At 43.3% G+C, this 18,741-nt stretch overlaps 1 protein-coding gene across 2 annotated transcripts in view; it reads right to left on the bottom strand.

Moving 5' to 3' along the window:
• MGAT5B (alpha-1,6-mannosylglycoprotein 6-beta-N-acetylglucosaminyltransferase B) overlaps positions 1-18,741 on the bottom strand; it is a 268,434-nt gene that overhangs the window by 33,131 nt on the left and 216,562 nt on the right. The window contains exons 12-16 of one of the 2 annotated variants that reach the window (XM_054978295.1): positions 14,131-14,261; positions 11,210-11,215; positions 6,767-6,922; positions 2,966-3,112; positions 2,240-2,356 (exon numbers count right to left, since the gene is read on the bottom strand). In XM_054978295.1, coding sequence (XP_054834270.1) covers positions 2,240-2,356; positions 2,966-3,112; positions 6,767-6,922; positions 11,210-11,215; positions 14,131-14,261 — 557 coding nt within the window. The remainder of the gene's footprint in view (positions 1-2,239; positions 2,357-2,965; positions 3,113-6,766; positions 6,923-11,209; positions 11,216-14,130; positions 14,262-18,741) is intronic. The other variant, XM_054978294.1, reaches the window with a different exon arrangement.

The following is an 18,741-nucleotide window of genomic DNA, read 5'->3' as shown; positions in this document are numbered from 1 at the left end:
TGTTACTGTGAGTATAAATGTTAGGGGTGTGTGCTTCGGGAGTCCACTTCAGGAAAAAAACCCGAATCGGGCCCAATTCAGAATGATTAGGGATTCCTGAAGCAGGCCCAGCATTGCTGGCCTGATTCAAGAATCTCAAATCAAAGCTTTCCAAAGCAATTTGGATCACTTCAGAAAGCTTCGAGCACTTTCAAACCCCCTCGCTGCCAGCTGACAGGTGGAAGAGGAGGCTCCCCTGCCAGTCAGCTGAAGCAAGGGCATGGGGTTTAAGCTTAAAGTGTCCTTTTCCAGGCCACCTTTAAGCTTAAACCCCGTGCCCTTGCTTCAGCTGACTGGCAGAGGAGCCTCCACCTCCACCCTTCAGCTGAAGCAAGAGCATAGGATTTAAAGTTAAAAGCGCTCCTTTCCACGCCGCTTGCAAGCAGCACAGGGTAAACTTCCCACTGCTCCACTTATTTCACCTAATGGGAGGGGGAGGAGGGACTCTCCTCCTCTCTTTCACCAGATGGGAGGGGGTGGAGGGAACCCCTTCATCCCCTTCCCATTGGGTGAAATAAGCGGCGGTGGGGGTGGGGGGGAAGTTTGTCAATTTTCTCCGAATCTTTACAGAGCATACCAGAGCAGGTCAATAAGCGATTTCCGAAGCAGCTTGCCACTTCAGAAATTGTTTATTTCCATCTCTTTTCCCCACTTTGGAAATTCCAAAGCGGGAAACCCGAATCTTTTTTTTGTTGCACACTTCTAATAAATGTAGGCCTCTGAGGAAAGAAAGAGAGGGGATAGTTGGGTGAGCGAATGTACTGTGATTGGATGGTAGCTGTATCCTAGAGAGTGAAGTGTGCTGCAGTTTTCAGTCAGAGAATTAAAGGAAGAGTAGGCTTGCCAGCTCCCCAGCTGAGGATCCTCCGCCTGTGCCTGCCATTCCCCAGCCCTGCTCACCTGGCTGGTGGGGCAAATAAAAGTCACACAAGCACAAAAGGGAAGACGGTCTCAAGGTAAAACCTGGGTAAAGTAGAGAACACCTAAAGCTCTTTGTGAGTGGAAATAAAAAGAGTGTTGGTTGTGACCAGGGCCCTCCTGAGGTCTATGTTTAAGGTACTGTAAGGAGGAACTGAATTAAAAAACAGCAAATCATAATGCCCGTGACTTAACTACAGTGGCCCAGGCAATGGTCACCTCTAGGTTAGACTACTGTAATGTGCTCTATGTAGGGTTTCCCTTGAACTTGATCCGGTGGTTACAACTGGTCCAAAATGCGGCAGTGCGTGTCATCAACGGAGTGCCTTCTAATGCACACGTTACACCGGTATTGCGCTAGCTGCATTGGTTACCGGTGGAGTACCGGTTCAGATTCAAGGTTTTGGTATTAACTTATAAAGCCCTATGCGGACTGAGAGCGGTGTATCTGGAGGACCGCCTTTCCCTATATGAGCCCCAGAGGATGCTTCAATCCAGCGACAAACAGCTGTTAATGGTCCCTGGCCCCAGGGAGGCCCGCCTAGCGTCGACCAGGGCCAGGGCCTTTTTGGTCCTGGCTCCAACCTGGTGGAATGCTCTGTCTAAAGAGACTAGGGCCCAGACGGATTTGTTATCCTTCCGTCGGGCCTGCAAGATGGAGCTGTTCCGCCAGGCGTATGGTTGATGCTGGTTGGGCCTCCCCACAGGTCGACTAGAGGAAAACATGCTCCCCCCCAGCCTGTTAAATACTTGGAAGATGGTTGGGTGGTGGTTATTGGAGAAGTCTGCTGCTGTGTGTTTTAAATATTTATGTGGTTTTATTTATTTTAAAGTTATATGTATTTTAAATTACTATACCGATTGTAATCCACCCTGAGCCTGCTGATGCAGGGAGGGTGGAATATAAATTGAATTAAATAAATAAAAATAAATAACAGTTACCTTTTAAAACATGAAAATAGAGGAAAAATTTTTAAAATGTTCAAAATGACAACACTGACTTCATTTCCAAATTTCCCTCCCAAACTCAGTTAGTAACACCTTTTAATCCAGATGGTTTGGCCACATGTCCTATCGTTTTCTGTGATTGCAGGTGGCCGGGGGTGGGCCTGCAATGAATCATGTTTTTCTACATTTTTCCTCCATGCATTGCAAACCCACACTCTTTCCCAACCTGGCACGATCCTGCTGAACGCACTCCCTAGAGTGTTTTACAAAACACAGAAACACAGGTTCAGTTTCCACGACAAAGAATGTTTTAGTAGGTTTGACAAGCAATTACCTTGGTTCTCATGATGGCTTTGATAGCAGCTTCAAACTCCTCTGAATTATTATAGTCTACTGTCCATACATGGGGTTTCCCTATGAAATCTTGTGCGTACGGATGCTGGGAGGATACCTAAAAATACAGAAAGGAATATTACTAAACATTTCCTTAAGGGGTACTGTGAACTGGTTTTTCAGAAAACACTAAGAACTGAATTCGGACCAGAAATGGCAGCATGGAAGAAAAGGAAATTCTACGTTACAGTATTTCACAAAGAAAAGGAGCCAGTAAAGAATTTTGAAATTATGGATGAAATACTCCAGTTCAGACATGAACTTTGGACCAAACCAGTTTCCCATACCATAGACATGTGGCTCATCTCCATGAATCTATGCATATTACAAAGTACATAATTTTGCTGATTATTATGGAGAAAGCAAAACATGAAGCAATCTTCATTTAGCTAGACATTCTTTCTAGCTAGACATTCATTTAGCTAGACATTCATCCACACAACCTTGCTTTTCATATTATTTTTACTGTTTTTATAAACAGGGAACTAAGCCTTAGAAATAACAATTTGCCTGCTCTAGCCATCCAGAACTTACATGACTATGCTGAGATCTGAACCTTCTGAGATCATTTTCAAAATGGACTGATGGAATACAACCTTACACGTGAACAAATGATACTCGGGTCCATTTCTGAAACCTTGATTGCACAATTGCAAATCAGACTTACCTCTCTGGACGTGGGTTTCCCTCTGAAAAATTCGTGATTGAGTGAACTGTGGGGGGGATTGAAACGGGACTGCAGGAAAATACACCCATTTGCGATTGCTTCCAAAGGGGCAGGTCCTTCATAAGGGAAACCAAAACCAATGAAGAGCTGAAGAAAGCAAATAGAGAGATTTCAATGATCCTTCATAATTACAGGCTTTCATACTACCTCCTTCCTTCAGGTTGAACACAACTTGCAGGTCCTGCAAGAGTGTCCTTGATAGTTGACCATTCCACTTGCTCTAGGGGACAAATTTACTGTTGCTCATGAGCACAAGAAGCTAAGGGTCCACCGAGCTTCTCTTTTGCCCTTCAGTTTCGTATTTAGTTGTTGGCAGAAAGTTTTGCTGCTAGCCAGCAGTGGAGAACTTCTTCCAGCATAGAAAGCTTCATTCTAACTGTCACATGAGTCAGATAGCCTCACCTAATTTGCATATATTAGCAGGCTCTAATTAACAATTTGCATATAATTTTCATGAATACGCCAGATGTCAGATTACAGTTTGTGAATATGTTACCCACATTATTTGACAATTTTCTTATTCAGAGACATTGTTGCCTTCATATGAAAAGCTTGAATGAGCCCCTAGGGAGAAGGAGGAAAAAAACAACCCCTGTATATAGAGATTTAGAAATTGAGGAAGTTGAAAGTAATGAATTGGGGATTCTGGTTTCTGTGTCCTCCTTTTCATTGGCATTTTCCCATCATACATTCAAACTTTTATCTCTGCAACCTTGAGGCTTGTAAAATGACTTACATTTTAACATTAAAGCTGGGATTCTCAGGAGACCAAGGGTGTCTGCACACATGTTGCTATAGGCATTTTCTCTCTGCTGGGGGTTTCTTGTCATGCAGAGAGGCATATGGCTACTCTGGGCTTCTGTGGCTATTTTTAGCAACATGCTCCCACATGACAACCAGCAGAACGTTTTTCAAGGCGGAACATACAGACAGGAATACATCCCCAAGCTATCTATTAAAAACACTATGGTCTGTCTACAGAGAGTCATATTTTTTCCCTATTTCAGTCTACCATTCATTTGCCTTACCAAACTCTCACTTTTAATAGTTTTCTTGGGACTCAGTTACAACTAAGGGGGAAGAAAAAGCCTTTTGCTAACTTGCCTTCGTTTACCCCATCCTAGTTCACACCTGCATTACTTTCATTTAAGACTGCCCTGCAGTTTCTCTGTAGGATTTCTCGCTCCAATAGGGCTGGATGAGAACTGTTGTCACTCTTCAATAGCGTGGCCAGATACAGGTAATAAACTGTAACATTCAGGTACTTTGGCATACAGCTAGAATTTCCATTAGGTGAACTTCAGTGTCAAACAACAAAGCACTTTTACACCAAAGATTTTTTTTCCTGTAGAAAAGTGGCAAACCTACTCAATAAATAGGAGCCACACAAACCATTCTACAGAATAGCCAGACTCTCAAAGCTGATGTCAGCATACGCTGTCTTCTCCTACAGCCTTTTATTACATTAAGGCAGTGAAAAACACAATGCAAAATATTTCATTTCTTATTTAGACATGAGAGTGAGGAATCATCAGGAAATGTCCTACACTGACGGTGCCTATGTTTGAAGGCCTAAAGACACCGGGCCAAATCCAGCAAAAGCCAGTTAAAATACTATTGGAAGCAATGGAATAGAACATGATAAAATTTTGCTGTATATTGCCCATGAAGTTTATGCATATTAAGATGTGGCTGGGGGTAGGGGGGAAGCAAGATTTCATTTTACAAGGGTGTTAAGGGACAAGCTTCATTCATTTTTTCACCTCTGCTTTAGATGTGAAAATTATTTCTCTATGTATAGGTCAATGTGTCCTGACCAGGACAGCCCGGGTGAGCCCAATTTCATCAGATCTCAGAAGCTAACCAAGTTCAGCCTTGGTTAGTAATTAGATGGGAGATCTCCAGTTAAGACCAGGGTTGCAGAGGAAGGCAATGGCAAACCACGTCTGTTAGTCTCTTGCAATGAAAATCCCACCGGGGTTGCCATAAGTCAACTATGACTTGATGGCACTCCACCACCATATAAATCAATGTGGCATTAAAAATTGCAAATCATAGCAAATAATGCAGATATCAAAGACTTGTATGTTCATCTTCAGAAAACAGAAAAATTAATCTAATTAATTCTTGTTGCAATTATATTCTTTAGTAAATTTCTTTGAAGAACTGGCAAGATTTCTAAAGGGTTGCAGGAACTTCTGTCCATACACTTTTGAGGAAGATTCATCTGTAATGTCTTTAAGCTCTCTCTTCCATAATGAGATCACGCTTCCCCCCCCCCCCCCCGGCCATTTTAGTTCTGCACCACTCTTCTAATTCTATTATTCCATTTTCACACAAGAAGTGGCTTCATCAACCCTGTATTACCAAGTGTGGAATGGGCTATTAGCCTGCTTAGGAAATGATCAGAATGGGAGAGCAAGGAACTTCCTTAGCAATCGATAAGAAACACACAGGCATAAATACATTTTACAGAAAAGGTCCACACAAAAGCCCTGTTGGGAACAGGCCCCCCTAGGAAGGCTAATGGAGCAGAGAGTTGCAGCAGCAGCACAAAAAAGAGAGAGAGAGAAAAGACAGATGCCTAATCTAGAGCACTCTTTGGGAATGCTAACTAACTGCTCTGAGTTTATTTAGGAAACGCAGAACATAAATGTATTAAATAAATGAATGAATGAATCAGGCTGCAACCCTAAGTGAAGGTACAGTTCACTGAAGTCAATGGGGTTAGATGGATGTAAGTCTGCTTAGGATGGTGCTGTAAGGCTGCACATTTACCCAGGAGTAAGTCTTATTGAGCAGCACAGTAATAATAACTGTGCTTCTAAATCGCTCTTCTGGACAGATTAATGCATCACCTCAGGCAGTGAACAAGTCAGTGTTATTATTATCCCCACAATACAGCTGGGGAGCTGAGGCTGAGAGGAGGGGCTGACCCAAGGCCACCTACTGAGCTCATGGCAGTAGTGGGATTCAAACCAGCAGAGTGCTGATTCACAGCCAAAGCACTTAACCACTGTGCTACAGCAACAATGTGATTTATTTCAGCATAAACTGCCATGGGCTTGCACTGCACGGCTGCGTTTGGGAGTAAATCCCCTTGAATTCAGTGTAAATTTCTTCTGAGTAAATATGCTTAGAATCAGATCATAAGGCAGTAATTCTTCACATCTGTTTGTCTGCATATTTTGATCACCATCTTCCTCCAAAGAGCTCAGGGAAACAGGTATGGTGTCCCCCTTCTCTCCCTAGTCTAAGTAGGTTAGGTTGAGCAATACTGACCTGGCTCATGGTTCATATGGCAAGAGAAGAAGCCTAGTGTTAGAACCAGCCAGCCGCCTGTAGCTGCCACAATAAACTAAGAATAAATGGTTCTTAGTGCAACTCCCCAGCAAATTAGTAATAATAATATACCATCCTTCAGGGCAACTTAACATCCACTCAGAGCAGTTTACAAAGTGTGTCATTATTATCCTCACAACAATCACCCTGTGAGGTGAGTGGGACTGAGAGAGCTCTGAGAGAGCTGTGACTGACCCAAGGTTACCCAGCTGGCTTCAAGTGGAGGAGTGGGGAATCAAACCCGACTCTACAGATTAGAGTCCTGCCGCTCTTAACTACTACACCGCACTGACTCTCCCTTAATTCTCCCTTTCTTTCTTGTAAAATTGGGTTTTCCTTCACATAAAACTTGGAAATTTTTTAGAACAAAGATATTTTTTGCCAATGGTAAATAAGTACCTTGGCTTTCCTCAGCAGTTGCTGAAACTCGTGTTGTGGCAGAAGGCCATGATTCTTCACAAAAGCTGGGACTTCAGGTGGACGTTGGGTTTCGTAATAAACAGTGCCATGGATCTCCATGTATTTGTTAAGGATAGCAAGAAATTTCTCTTTGCCCTGAGGAAGGAAAAAGGGGGGAAGAAACTCATTTGTTCAGAAAGGAGCAAACTTGAACATTGTTACTCTTCATTCAAATGTTAAGTTTCCTTAAGCCAAGATTAGAAGCTAGCAAATAATTACAGACCCGTGACACAAATTATGGGAGACTGGCTGGCATACTGTTTAGAGAATGAGTGAGAAGTCCCTGGTTCAAATTCTCACCTCACCTACACATTGACCGTGTAGCCTTAGGCAAGCCACTATGACAAGACATCTTACACAGGGATGCTCAACTGAAAATTCTTACACTTGTTCTCCCATTGTTGATACAGAGTACCCTTGAATATAAGACCACTCAGAAAGTAAGTCACTTGTGCGTCTTTGGGTAAGATGTTTTGTGTAGACAGACTCAGGCTGAGTGCCCTGTCTTTAACATTGGGATTATAATATTGGCCTTCCTTACAGGGATGTGGTAAGAAGTATTGAGAAAATATACGTGAAGCACTTGAAGCACTGAGGAGAAACAGTACCTAAACACATATTATGCTACTCTTCCCTGCAACATAGACAAGTTATGCTACTCCAACAGGAAATTTTGTCCCATTGGGAACAAAAGTCCCATTGATCAATTTATGTGGATGGTAGGTTATTCTGAGAAGAGATAGAAGCATCTTCTGGAGCACAGAATAGGCTTTTGTTAAATCCCATACCATGAATTGTTTTATGATTGTTATGATGAAAAATATTTCACTGCTTATTTTTCTAGATGTATCTGTTTTTTCTGATTTGTTCCTTTTACTGCTATGGCCAATGGCTGATAGAAACAACCTTGAATTTTAGATGTTTTATCTCCAGCACCTGCCTCTGAGAGCCAAACTACAAGTGACGTTTTACACAGGTTGGACACCAGTCGGCTTCCCTCAAGTTTTGATGGGAAATGTAGGCATCCTGGTCTTGCAGCTGTAATGGAGAGCCAAGCTGTAAAACCAGGGCGCCTACATTTCCCATCAAAACTTGAGGGAAGCAGACTAGTGTCCAACCTGTGTAAGATGTCACTTGTAGTTTGGCTCTGAGAGCAGAACTACAAGTGACAAAAGGCACAGGTTGGACACTTGTCAGCTTCCCTCAAGTTTTAATGGGAAATGTAGGCGTCCTGGTCTTGCAGCTTGGCTCTCCAACTGCTGTCCAATGGACTTTTCAACTGTCACTTGTCCAACATTCTGCCAAGCTGCCTACATTTCCCATCAAAACTTGAGGGAAGCTGACAAGTGTCCAACCTGTGCCTTTTGTCACTTGTAGTTCCACTCTGAGTCCTTCACAACCATCCACCCTCTCTGAAATGAGTAGGACTCAGAAGATGATTTTTGCAAATTAACAGGCCAGGTCTATTAATGCAATCCCAAAAGAACTCAAGCAAGGGCTCTGGCTCAGTGGGAGGGCATCTACTCTGCATGCAGGAGGTCCCTGGTTCAATCCTTGGCACCTCCAGTCAAAAAACGATGAGATAGTAGGTGATGTGAAAGGCCTCTGCCTGAGACCCTGGAAGGTTGCTGCCAGTCTTGAGAAGACAACACTGACCTTGAAGGAACAACGGTCTGATTCCTAAGGCAGCTCCATGTGTCCGGGAGTTCATAATATAGGAGCAGTGGGTCTCCTGATACCCTCCCTCACAACTAGGAAAAGCAGAAGTCTGTGGAGTGGGTATAATTGTTTCTCCCTTCCACAACTACTCAGAAAGAAAGAAATATTTTAAAGAGATCTAAAAGGAAGAGGCATTTTGTAGTTTCCCAGAAGTTTTCCTTTTGAGAATGGGGCTTGCATTAGGCTGATTAATTCTGGAGCCTCATTTGATGTTACCTTTTAAAAACTGCACGTAGCTGGTAAGGAGGACTTCATTATCACTCTATCAAATGAATAGGTTTGCAGATCGATACCGTGTTCCTAGCATGAATCTCTCTTTGCTGCCAGCATAAATTCCCCTCAAGAGAAGGAGACTTTCGTTTGAATTTGGCTGTGGTCAGCACAGTCCTCCCTCCCCAAAACTCTTTACCTTCCACAGCACTAAAAGAACAAAACAGGCCACATTATATTATGATTGGAAGGCAGAGGCAAAAGTGACAATCATGAGCTGGCATTTATGGAAAAGCCAAGCCGTGAAAAAAAGCTCTTTCCAGTCACAGACAAATGTTCCTAATTAATTTCCACGTCCTGAGAGGGTCGGGGATTTAATGGGGAGAAAGGCCCTCAATAACATTTATTTTCCCCCACTGTTTGCAGCAGCTATAGATGTTATGCCTCTCTATTCGGCTACTAAAGCATCAAGCTCCAATGCCACCACTCTCAGAAATCACAGGTAGACACTGATGCATTGAATATGTCTGCAGGTTTCTCATGGTACATTACTTGGTATTGCAGTTGACAGGGAAAGTCACTTAAGTATATGAGGCTGCCATTGTCCTCCAATTATTGGATTGACTTATAAGACTGATGACTATGAACCAGACCAACTAGCCAATGTGATGGAACAGGGAAGGAAGAACTTCACAATTTGGCTATGGGGAGTTTACAGTGGACCAAAGTTTCCATGTCTGGATTCCACAGAGATTTCTGGCTTGGATTGCAGAATGGCTACTTCAAGCTCTAAAATGAAGCCCCAAATGGTCGCTAAGCCTCCTGTTGTTATGAACATAAGTAGTGTGATACACCATGCACGTCAAAGGCATAAACATAGTGAACCCTATCATGCTGTCTGTGGGCTTCAAAGCACACACTGAAGTATTTCCTGGCACCTACTTGCTTCATCCCCACAACAAAAAGCTAACCTTGGCTTTCTTCCATTTCATTGGAAGAAACCCCAAGGGGTTTTGTGTCTGTGGGAGCTCCATAGGAAGATACTTGGTTTAGGAACCTCCTAACATTTTCCAGAACATTTCCCAGAATATCCCAACATTTTATGACTGGACCTAGCCCCATAGCAGCCATTTTGGTGTGGGGTCTACATCCTGTCTGCAAAATTCTAAAAATCCCCGTGAGATCAACCAGGGTGGAGAGTCAGAGGTCTCCATGCAAAACCCAAAGCCGCCTCTGAGCTGGACTAGTTCTTGCCACATACAGACGGAGGTCTTTGGCATGTCACACAGTGAGACAAGTCAAAAATATTATCAGACTATGCAATGTGCCAGAGGCAGCGGTGCTTCTATGTTGAACCCGAGCCTGTTCAAAACTGTTACAGACCACAACCAAACAAAGAAGAAATAAACAGAGAGGGCTGTACCAACACACACAAAATCAAGAAATTCTTTATCCCATGTATCAAACTGTCCCAACATGTTTTGAGCTTTTAAAATTCTTCATCTATCCCTGGCACCTAGTGGACTCAATGAGGAATTGATATTGATTTCTCTCCTGTAAGGTTAATTTCACACTCAAGGGGTTGCTGCCGTTTTAGATACTTGTTTTTCCCTCTGCTTTCCCCCCATTTCCGATAAGATGCTGGGGTTTCATTATCTAGAAGGAATCTCGTCACTGTTAGTTTACAGGGGACCTTCTATCTGCCAGTAAATGCTTTGTACTTATCAACGGGTGAACTATATCCAATTAAAATTATATATTTTAATAGTGAGATAAAAAAGCTGTTGAAAAGTATAGACAATTGTTCAGAGGTGAAAAGTACATAAAGATATAGGCTAGGAAAAATGGAATATATTCAGATAAGATTCTATAGAAAGTACATGGATTTTGAGATTTTTTTTAAAAAAGCCCCTAGTATTTGTATATGTGATATGTCTGTATTTGACTTTGTACGTATGGTATTTGTATATCTTATTTTCATGGGTAAATTGCAGTGTGCCACTGGCGCTCTGGTACCAGAACCAAATCTGGGTTTTTTAAAAATAACAAATGGCAAAGTAAATTACAGGAAAGTTGCTATATTAAACTTTATCCAAAGCTCTCATCATGTAATAATTCAAATGAAGGTTGTTGTGGGTTTTCCGGGCTGTATTGCCGTGGTCTTGGCATTGTAGTTCCTGACATTTCGCCAGCAGCTGTGGCTGGCATCTTCAGCTGCTGGCGAAACGTCAGGAACTACAATGCCAAGACCACGGCAATACAGCCCGGAAAACCCACAACAACCATCGTTCTCCGGCCGTGAAAGCCTTCGACAATACAATTCAAATGAACTTCAGTTTTGTTAAAGGCAATAGATATCCAAGGCTGAAATAAATACGACAGTGAAGCGCGGCTGCTTCTGTTATAATAAACTGGAAATATACAGAGTTTCAAATGATTTGCCATTTACTATACCTGCAGCTGGAAATCCCATAGCGGTGCATGGAAAGAAGTAAGAAGGAATGACAATTAATTCCTGTGCATTAATCATGACCAGTTAAAATGCTCTGAAAATGCTTTCGAATTGTAGAATGTAAGTTATGACTAGAAGGCCAAAGAATCTTTATCGTTATTTTGGAAGCATTAACAGATAATGTCTTGACAATAGGGCCATTCAAGTACCAAAGATGGGAACCAATCTTAACTGCTTTTGGGGAAAAATATATATACTGTCTATGATATTGCCAATATAATTGTCTATGATAAAGTGCATTATGTGTAGTATGATTACTTGGGCTCTTTATCCTTTAAAGAGGATACCTTTGGGGGCTTAGCCATCCCAGTCTGCCCTTCGGCTTGAAGGACAAATGCTCTGCGGCATATGAAACAGCACAAGTATCTATTGACATTTGTGGAAATTTCCCCCTCTCTTACAGCACTTCAGTTTTAAACACAATACTCTGTGTAAACACAATATATTAGATAGGATTCAAAGAACTACCTAGATACACATAAGAAGATATGTAAGGACTTTGGGCTTTTTTGCACTGGATCAGAGGTCCCCATGCCATTGCTGGTCTTTTTTTTGGAAGCCCCCTCAATTTTAAAAGTGATTTGCTATGTGACATGGTGTGGTGTTGGGAAGCTGGTGGTGGGAAGTGTTGTCAAGCTATAGCTGACTTATGGCAACCCCTCATGGGGTTTTTAAGACAAAAGACTAACAGAGGTGGTTTGCCATTGCCTGCCTCCACAACCCTGGTCTTCTTTGGAGGTCTCTCATCTAGTTACTACCCAAGGCCAACCCTGCTTAGATTCCAAAATCTGGTGAAACTGGCTTGCCTGGACTATCCAGGTCAGGGTTGTGGGGAGCTAGAATTCAATAAATACAAGCCCCAATTCCCTTTTGCCATGGAGCCTTAGTTGAGCACTTCTTTGGTTCCCAGTCATTGTTTCAAGCTATCTACATTACTTTCACTAGCCCTTTTATCTTTACACTCCCTCTGTGTTCCATCTATGACAAATAAGAGTGTACACAGAATTTCACCTCACAGGTACAGGATAAATCTCTGAGCAACCCTAATCTAGAGGCCTAGTTCATTGATCTCTGTCATTAAACCAAACTCAGTATCAAGCTGTTACTGTTTCAGGTTGGGAAGACATTTTATTTCAACTGAAGCATTCTTTCCCAAGGCCATTTAAGTTAGTTGGGTTATAAGTACATGACCCATTATTCAATATTGCAAAGAATAATGCAATAGAGATAAAGGAAAGGGATGGGAAAGGTGGCTTGTTAGATCTTGCCAATGTTCATATTCTTTTCAGTCTAAATAAAGTGATTTGCGGGAGAAAGAGTAGAGAGTGAGAACATACACATAAATGCCCTATAATATATTGGACTTCACAATTACAGCAAGGGTTGAAGAGTTAGTGCCTCTGTGTGTGGTGTACAGGGCAGATTGGAGGGGACAGCCCTGGAAAAGGACTCTGGCCACAACCCATCCTGGGAATGCCCACCCCCCACCCCCAGGAGGGAGGGAGAACCTGCCCCACTAGCTGTGTTGCCAGGTGAGGTGGACCCTATTTGTCTCACTGCCCTCTCTGGCTTGGTGCAGTGAGACTGGGTGGGCATGGCCCTGCCATGAGCAGACCTGGTAGGCACATGCCACTGTGTCCCTCAACACAGTGAGGTGGGGCCAGATGTGTGTGTCTTATTCCTGATCACAGCAAGTCCAGGCCAAACATACATGTGACAACACTTGCTGTGGCATACCAGGCCAGGCACAATGAGGCCTCCTTCCTAGTGCTTCCAACTCATACCTCTCCTCTCTCTGGTCTGGGTGGCTGTGGTGGGAAGTGGTTGCTGGTGGGAAGATGGCCTCTCAGGCTGTTGGCCCGCCAGCATTTTTCCCAGTGGCCTTAGTGGCCTAGTGGTGTGTAGTGGTGTGCAGAGGGAGCTAAATATATACCATCTAGTATGAAAGGACTCCCTGACCCCTGCATGGAGTTTAACAGACACAGGAGAAACTTACAGGGCCCTAAACTGAGGGCTAAACCACACGAGATGAATTACACGAGGATGCTCAAGTGAAGGGAAACACAATGTTAGCTGGAAGTGTAGTTTGAATTTCTCCTCTCTCTACAGAGTCGGCTAGATCGCTCCTCAGAGGGTTTGTTAATTTCACCTCTCTACAGAGCTGGGAAAGATGCTCTTTAGAGGGTTTGTTAATGATTGACAGAGCCTTTGGGGAGGCAAAGAGGAAATTAACCAACCCTCTGAAGAGCGATCTTTGCCAGCTCTGTAGAGAGAGATGAAATTCAAACTATGCTTCCCAGCTAACATTGCGTCTCCCTTTACTTGAGCATCTTTGTATAATTTGTCTCGCGTGGTTTAGCTCTCCCTTTTTTTAGAGAGAAGCAGGAGTGGAGATCCCTGAACCTTTATATCTCAGTCAGGAGGTGGGAGGTGAAGCAAATAAGGAAGTCAGGAAGTAAAGGTGCACTTTTTACAATGCAGCTTCTAAGCTGCATTATACCGTGAAAATCTTGTTGATTTCTAAGGTGCCACTGGACTCAAATCCTACTGTTCCATTGCAGACCTACCTGAAACAACCTTTGAAATGTAAAGAACATTTTTAACTATTTGAGTGAGTCTCTCAAAGCTCCAAACAGATGTTTGGTGCTCAATAAGGCACATTTTACACACATTTAAGTGGAAGCAAGCCCAACAGGGTTCAAAACTGACTCACAAGTAAGTATATGTAATATTGTAGCCATAATGCACTTAACCTCCAGAGAGTTGTGGGTGCTTAGTTACCCTTGGCACAATGGAAAAGTTCATATTTTTCACTCCCTATGATGTTAACGAAGGAGTGCTTGTGTGAGTTTCAGCAGCCCACCTTCCAAATACCGGCTTCTTTTCCATATACAACGGCCATGTTGTTGGCCTTGTTGGATTTAATAAATTGCTTCTCAGTCTTGTTGAGCTCCTCTGACACAAAACCCATGAAGGAATTGTCAGGCGTATGAGCTGTGGAGAAATAAATAGCCATGAGTTTAAACTCTCATTAATGCATTAATCGGATCCATCATCCCGCAGAGGTTTCTCTCTGTCCTTAGTTACACAAACAACCCTTCCTCTGTGGAATGGATCCACCCAGAGCACTGTGTTAACAACCTTCCAAGAGCTCTCATTATGGTTTCACTGAATTTTGCTCTCACTCCCACTAGACCCACTACTATGTTTCTACATATAGAGAGTACCATTATCCTCCCAGACCCCCTACCAGAAGTACAGCACAGATTTTCTAATAATTCACAAGAGAACTGCTTTGTGTTTTTCCAGTTACATCAGTTTTAGAAATGAGTCCTTTGAGATGTTTCACACCCTCCATTCTGGAGTTTGGTTGACTTAATAATGGAATAACCCAGAAATATTTTGAACTTTTCTCTTTCTTCATTAAACAAAACTGAATTATGGTAGAGGGGAACCATACAAAGCTGACATGGCAATTTAAAAAAAGCATCGCGTTTGTGTTGAGAAATGCTGTGTTTTGTAAAACTATACATCTTGGCTGAAAATTTCCAGTGTGGTAAACTATTTAAAAAGTCTAAGTATAATCACATCATAATTCTCTGGAGTAATTTTCTAACAAATCCCTAAATGTTCAAGAAATTGTATTACTTCAGAAAAAAATTGCCTTCAAGAATGCATTCAGATGTTCTTGACACTGTATTCATTTACCCTATGACAGGGGTGGGCAAATTGCGGCCCGCGGGCTGCATGCGGCCCACTATAGAGTTTTTTGTGGCCCGCCAAGACCGTCAGAAAAATCCCCCCTTGAACCGAAATTTCCTTAGATTTTGCGCAATCTTTTCCAGAATGCAACCGTGCCATTTCGCAAGCAAACTAGTTGCAACATAAAAGGTCTTTTCCTGGGAGTGTGTTCTTAGGAAGGCAGAGCGGCGGTCACCTTTGCGCAACGCAGAGCAGCAGGCGAGGTTTGCCCGCGTTGCCCCATTGCAGGAGTCCCCGCCAAGGGCCAATTCCATTTCTCCCCGGGGGAGCGCGCTGCGAGCACTGCCTCCCGAGTGCCCTGTGCTGCTCCTCCCCCAGAACTCCACTTGCCGCCCGGGTAGTGCCTGTTTCGGCTGCTTTAGGAACAATGCTGCCCTTCGTGGAGTTGCAGACTAGCCTGCAGGCCTGGCAGTTGCCCTGCGACCTGCTAGCCAAGCTGTGCTCAGCGGTCGCCTCCATCCTGAACAAGCCCATGGAGGTGAGCGGGGATCAGTGGCGAAATGCCGTGGGCAGGCGGGTGACCTCCAGCGGGCACCGCTCCGGAGGTGCACGCAAAAGGCAGCAAGCATCCAAATGAGCTCTGCCTTGCACGTGAGCGCCTGGAGGGCAGCCGGCCTCTAGCTGGAAACGACCTACTCTGCTGATGGGGATCACACAGACAGAACCACTACACTCAGGATGGGAAAATTTCTGTGCAACTTTCTATGTTCTCCAAAATGTTCTCATTTATTACTAAGGGTAGGGTGGCAGAATTTAGAAAAAAAAATATATGCTGGAATTCATGGTGACTGGGAATAAATGATTATACGTAAAACAATAAAAAAACAGGTTGTAGAGACACAGTGTCAAGGATGCATTTCTCCAAACTCCAGGCCCGAGCTTTTTCATCAGCCTAAAAAATTCCTTATTTCTACTAGCTATCACAAGTCAATAGTGTATAATTTGAAGTTTCATTTGAGAGCAGGATAGCTTCTGCAGAGGCTTAGAATCGGACTACTGGGCTCCAGAGTCTGTAAATCCAGCCGCTCACAGCCAGGGGCGGACGACCCCTGAATAAAACTACCACTATTTTATTTAATTTATATTTATTGATTTTTATTATACAATTTATACCTTTTCTGAAATGCAAAGTTAATTAATGAATGCAATCATTTTAAAAGGTGTGGCCCTCCGCTAACCTCCGCTCCCACAAAGTGGCCCCCGAGCCAAAACAATTGCCCACCCCTGCCCTATGACATTGTTTATGGAAATGTTCTTGACACGGTATGGAAATGCCTGCCCTTGTCCTTGCCACTGATTATACTAATCCCACACTATGTAATCTGCCTTGAGTCTCAGTGAGAAAGGCGGAATATAAATGACATAAATAAATAAATTCAACTTTCTTTCTTTCTTTTTCTCCTTATAAACTAGTAAACTACATGTGTAAAGTTTTGTCTCAAATTTCCAAGCAATGTTCAAACAACTGTAATTTCTGGATGCTGGAGGGGGGTTTCTCCTGCATTTTTTCATTCTCTTGGACTTTCATTTTAAGAAAGCTAAATAATAATCTAAAAATGTGGAGTAGTGAGCTATGGGTTGTTCCTATGGAAGCTATCGACTCTCCTCCTGGATCTTCTCAGGTTGGATTTGTGGCCCGTGTAGTTCCCAAGACTTACAAGAGTCTACAGCAAAGACTCTTACCATATATGGAATGAGAAATGCCAGATGTTCAAGCTGGATTCAGAAAAGGAAGAGACACCAGAGATCACATTGCAAATTTGGGATGGCTAATGTGTCAGGCTATGGATGACAGGATATGGCAGACAGATCCCTGGACCATTGCAGCAAGACACAGGTTCTTGGTCAAATGGCTTTTATTCAGAAATCAGATCATTTCCATACATATGTCCATAGGACTACTTAGAAGCAAGGTAGGCATCTAAGCAGCAAGATTGAAAGTTGATAGGAATGACATCATGTGAGAGAAACTTCTCTTTTAACATGAAGTTTGTTCCTTTCCCCCCTCCCAACCATAAACAAGGCTTTGGCACTCTCCTGGTGTGAGAACGTTTCACATATTTGTGAGAACAAGTTGAGTTACTAGGAAGCAAGGCATATCATAGTCTGGGAAGGAACACAAGGTCATAAATAGACATGGGCCCGATCCAAAAAAAAATTCCAATTCAGCCGTTCATGGATCTGGGCTGCTGCCAAACGTAGGCCACCGATTCTAAATGATCAACTCTTGTTTCCGGTCCGCAATCGGGAATCAGGGAGGCCAGCGCCCTGGGCAACTGTAGTCAGGCTCTTGCACGCACGCATGCACACGCTCCTGAGTCGCCCCTGCCCACGCAGCAAGCCAGCTGTCCCGGTGCGCTGCAGAGCTGGCGGCAGCGCAAGTGGCTTGGAGGCTGCCCGCGCCATTCACCTGCCCCGCAAGACAAGGGGCGGCCGGCTTGCCCACGCGCCCCTTGTCCTGGGGAAAGGCGAATGGCACAGGCGGCCTCCCAGCCTCCCGCGCTGCTTTTTGCCTTTCCTTTGTGCCCACCCCCTTCCCCCTCCCTCCCCTGGGTTGCTGCTCCGTGGTTGGATGGAAGCCTGCTAATCAAGGAAAGCTGGGCTTCCATTCGTGTTTCGAGGGTGACAGAAGGAGGGCAAACACAGCTCATTTCCCTGACTCCGTTGCCCCGGGAATAAATTACTAGCACCAGAGTGTCTGCAATTCCGAACAGAAACCGATATATCCGATCAAGTCCCGAAGAAGCAAACTCCCGACCGCTGGATCGGTTGCCATGGACAGAACCGATTAGCTGAGTCATGATGGTGAAAATGCCAAAATCGGGGTTTTTCTGAAATCATAATTCAGATCGTGCCCATCTCTAGTCATAAACACTGGAAGCTGTTACAGTCCAACAGATAAACACCTGTGAAAGCCTGAGAAAGAAATAGTTATGACACTGGCAAAGTGATATTGAGTTACAGCAGGATGCATTTTGTTCAGCACAACAGAATCAAAATTGGCATGGATAGGGCTCAGACATGATATAATGGAACATACCAGGGAATTTCAGGGAAAAAATCAGCCTGTCTTTTATAGATTACAGCAAAGCATTTGACTGTGGATCAGGAAAAGCTATGGAGAGGCTTAAAAGAAATGGGGGTGCCACAACATCTGATTATTTTGATGTGCAACCTATACTGTGGACAAGAGGCTACTGTCAGGACAGTAGAAGAACTTCAAAGAGAAATCCCCATGTGAAAGTTCTGAATTAGAATTCCTCAAGATGTTTAACCATATCTTTAATAAGGGACCATAGTTTTCTAATTCAGTATAGGTGCTTATGACCCATCCTTTAATGATGTTAATTAATTTAGCTGTATCTTTATATAGTCTCTCTTCAGCCCTATTGAAGCTGCTTAATATGTCACACACACTTGCTCAATTAGATTTTATATTTATCCTACCACTGCCTATCTATCAACAGCTGGGAGTGGTTCCCACCCACTCAGAATGGACTGATTACTCTTTGACTGGTTCTTATTTTACACTAGCCTCTCCTTATAGCTTCTCCTTGTCCCTTTCTGTTGCTTGAACTCTTAAGTATAAACTTAGCTGTTTTGGAAGGACATTCCACACATCTGATGAAATTAGCTCTGATTCATGGAAGCTTATGCAGAAATAAACTTTGTTAGTCTTTAAGGTGCTACTGGACTCCTGTTTAATGAGATG

This window comes from Eublepharis macularius, chromosome 4 (genome assembly GCF_028583425.1).
Source record: "Eublepharis macularius isolate TG4126 chromosome 4, MPM_Emac_v1.0, whole genome shotgun sequence".
NCBI lineage: Eukaryota > Metazoa > Chordata > Lepidosauria > Squamata > Eublepharidae > Eublepharis > Eublepharis macularius.
This window is presented reverse-complemented; position numbering and strand designations above follow the sequence as displayed.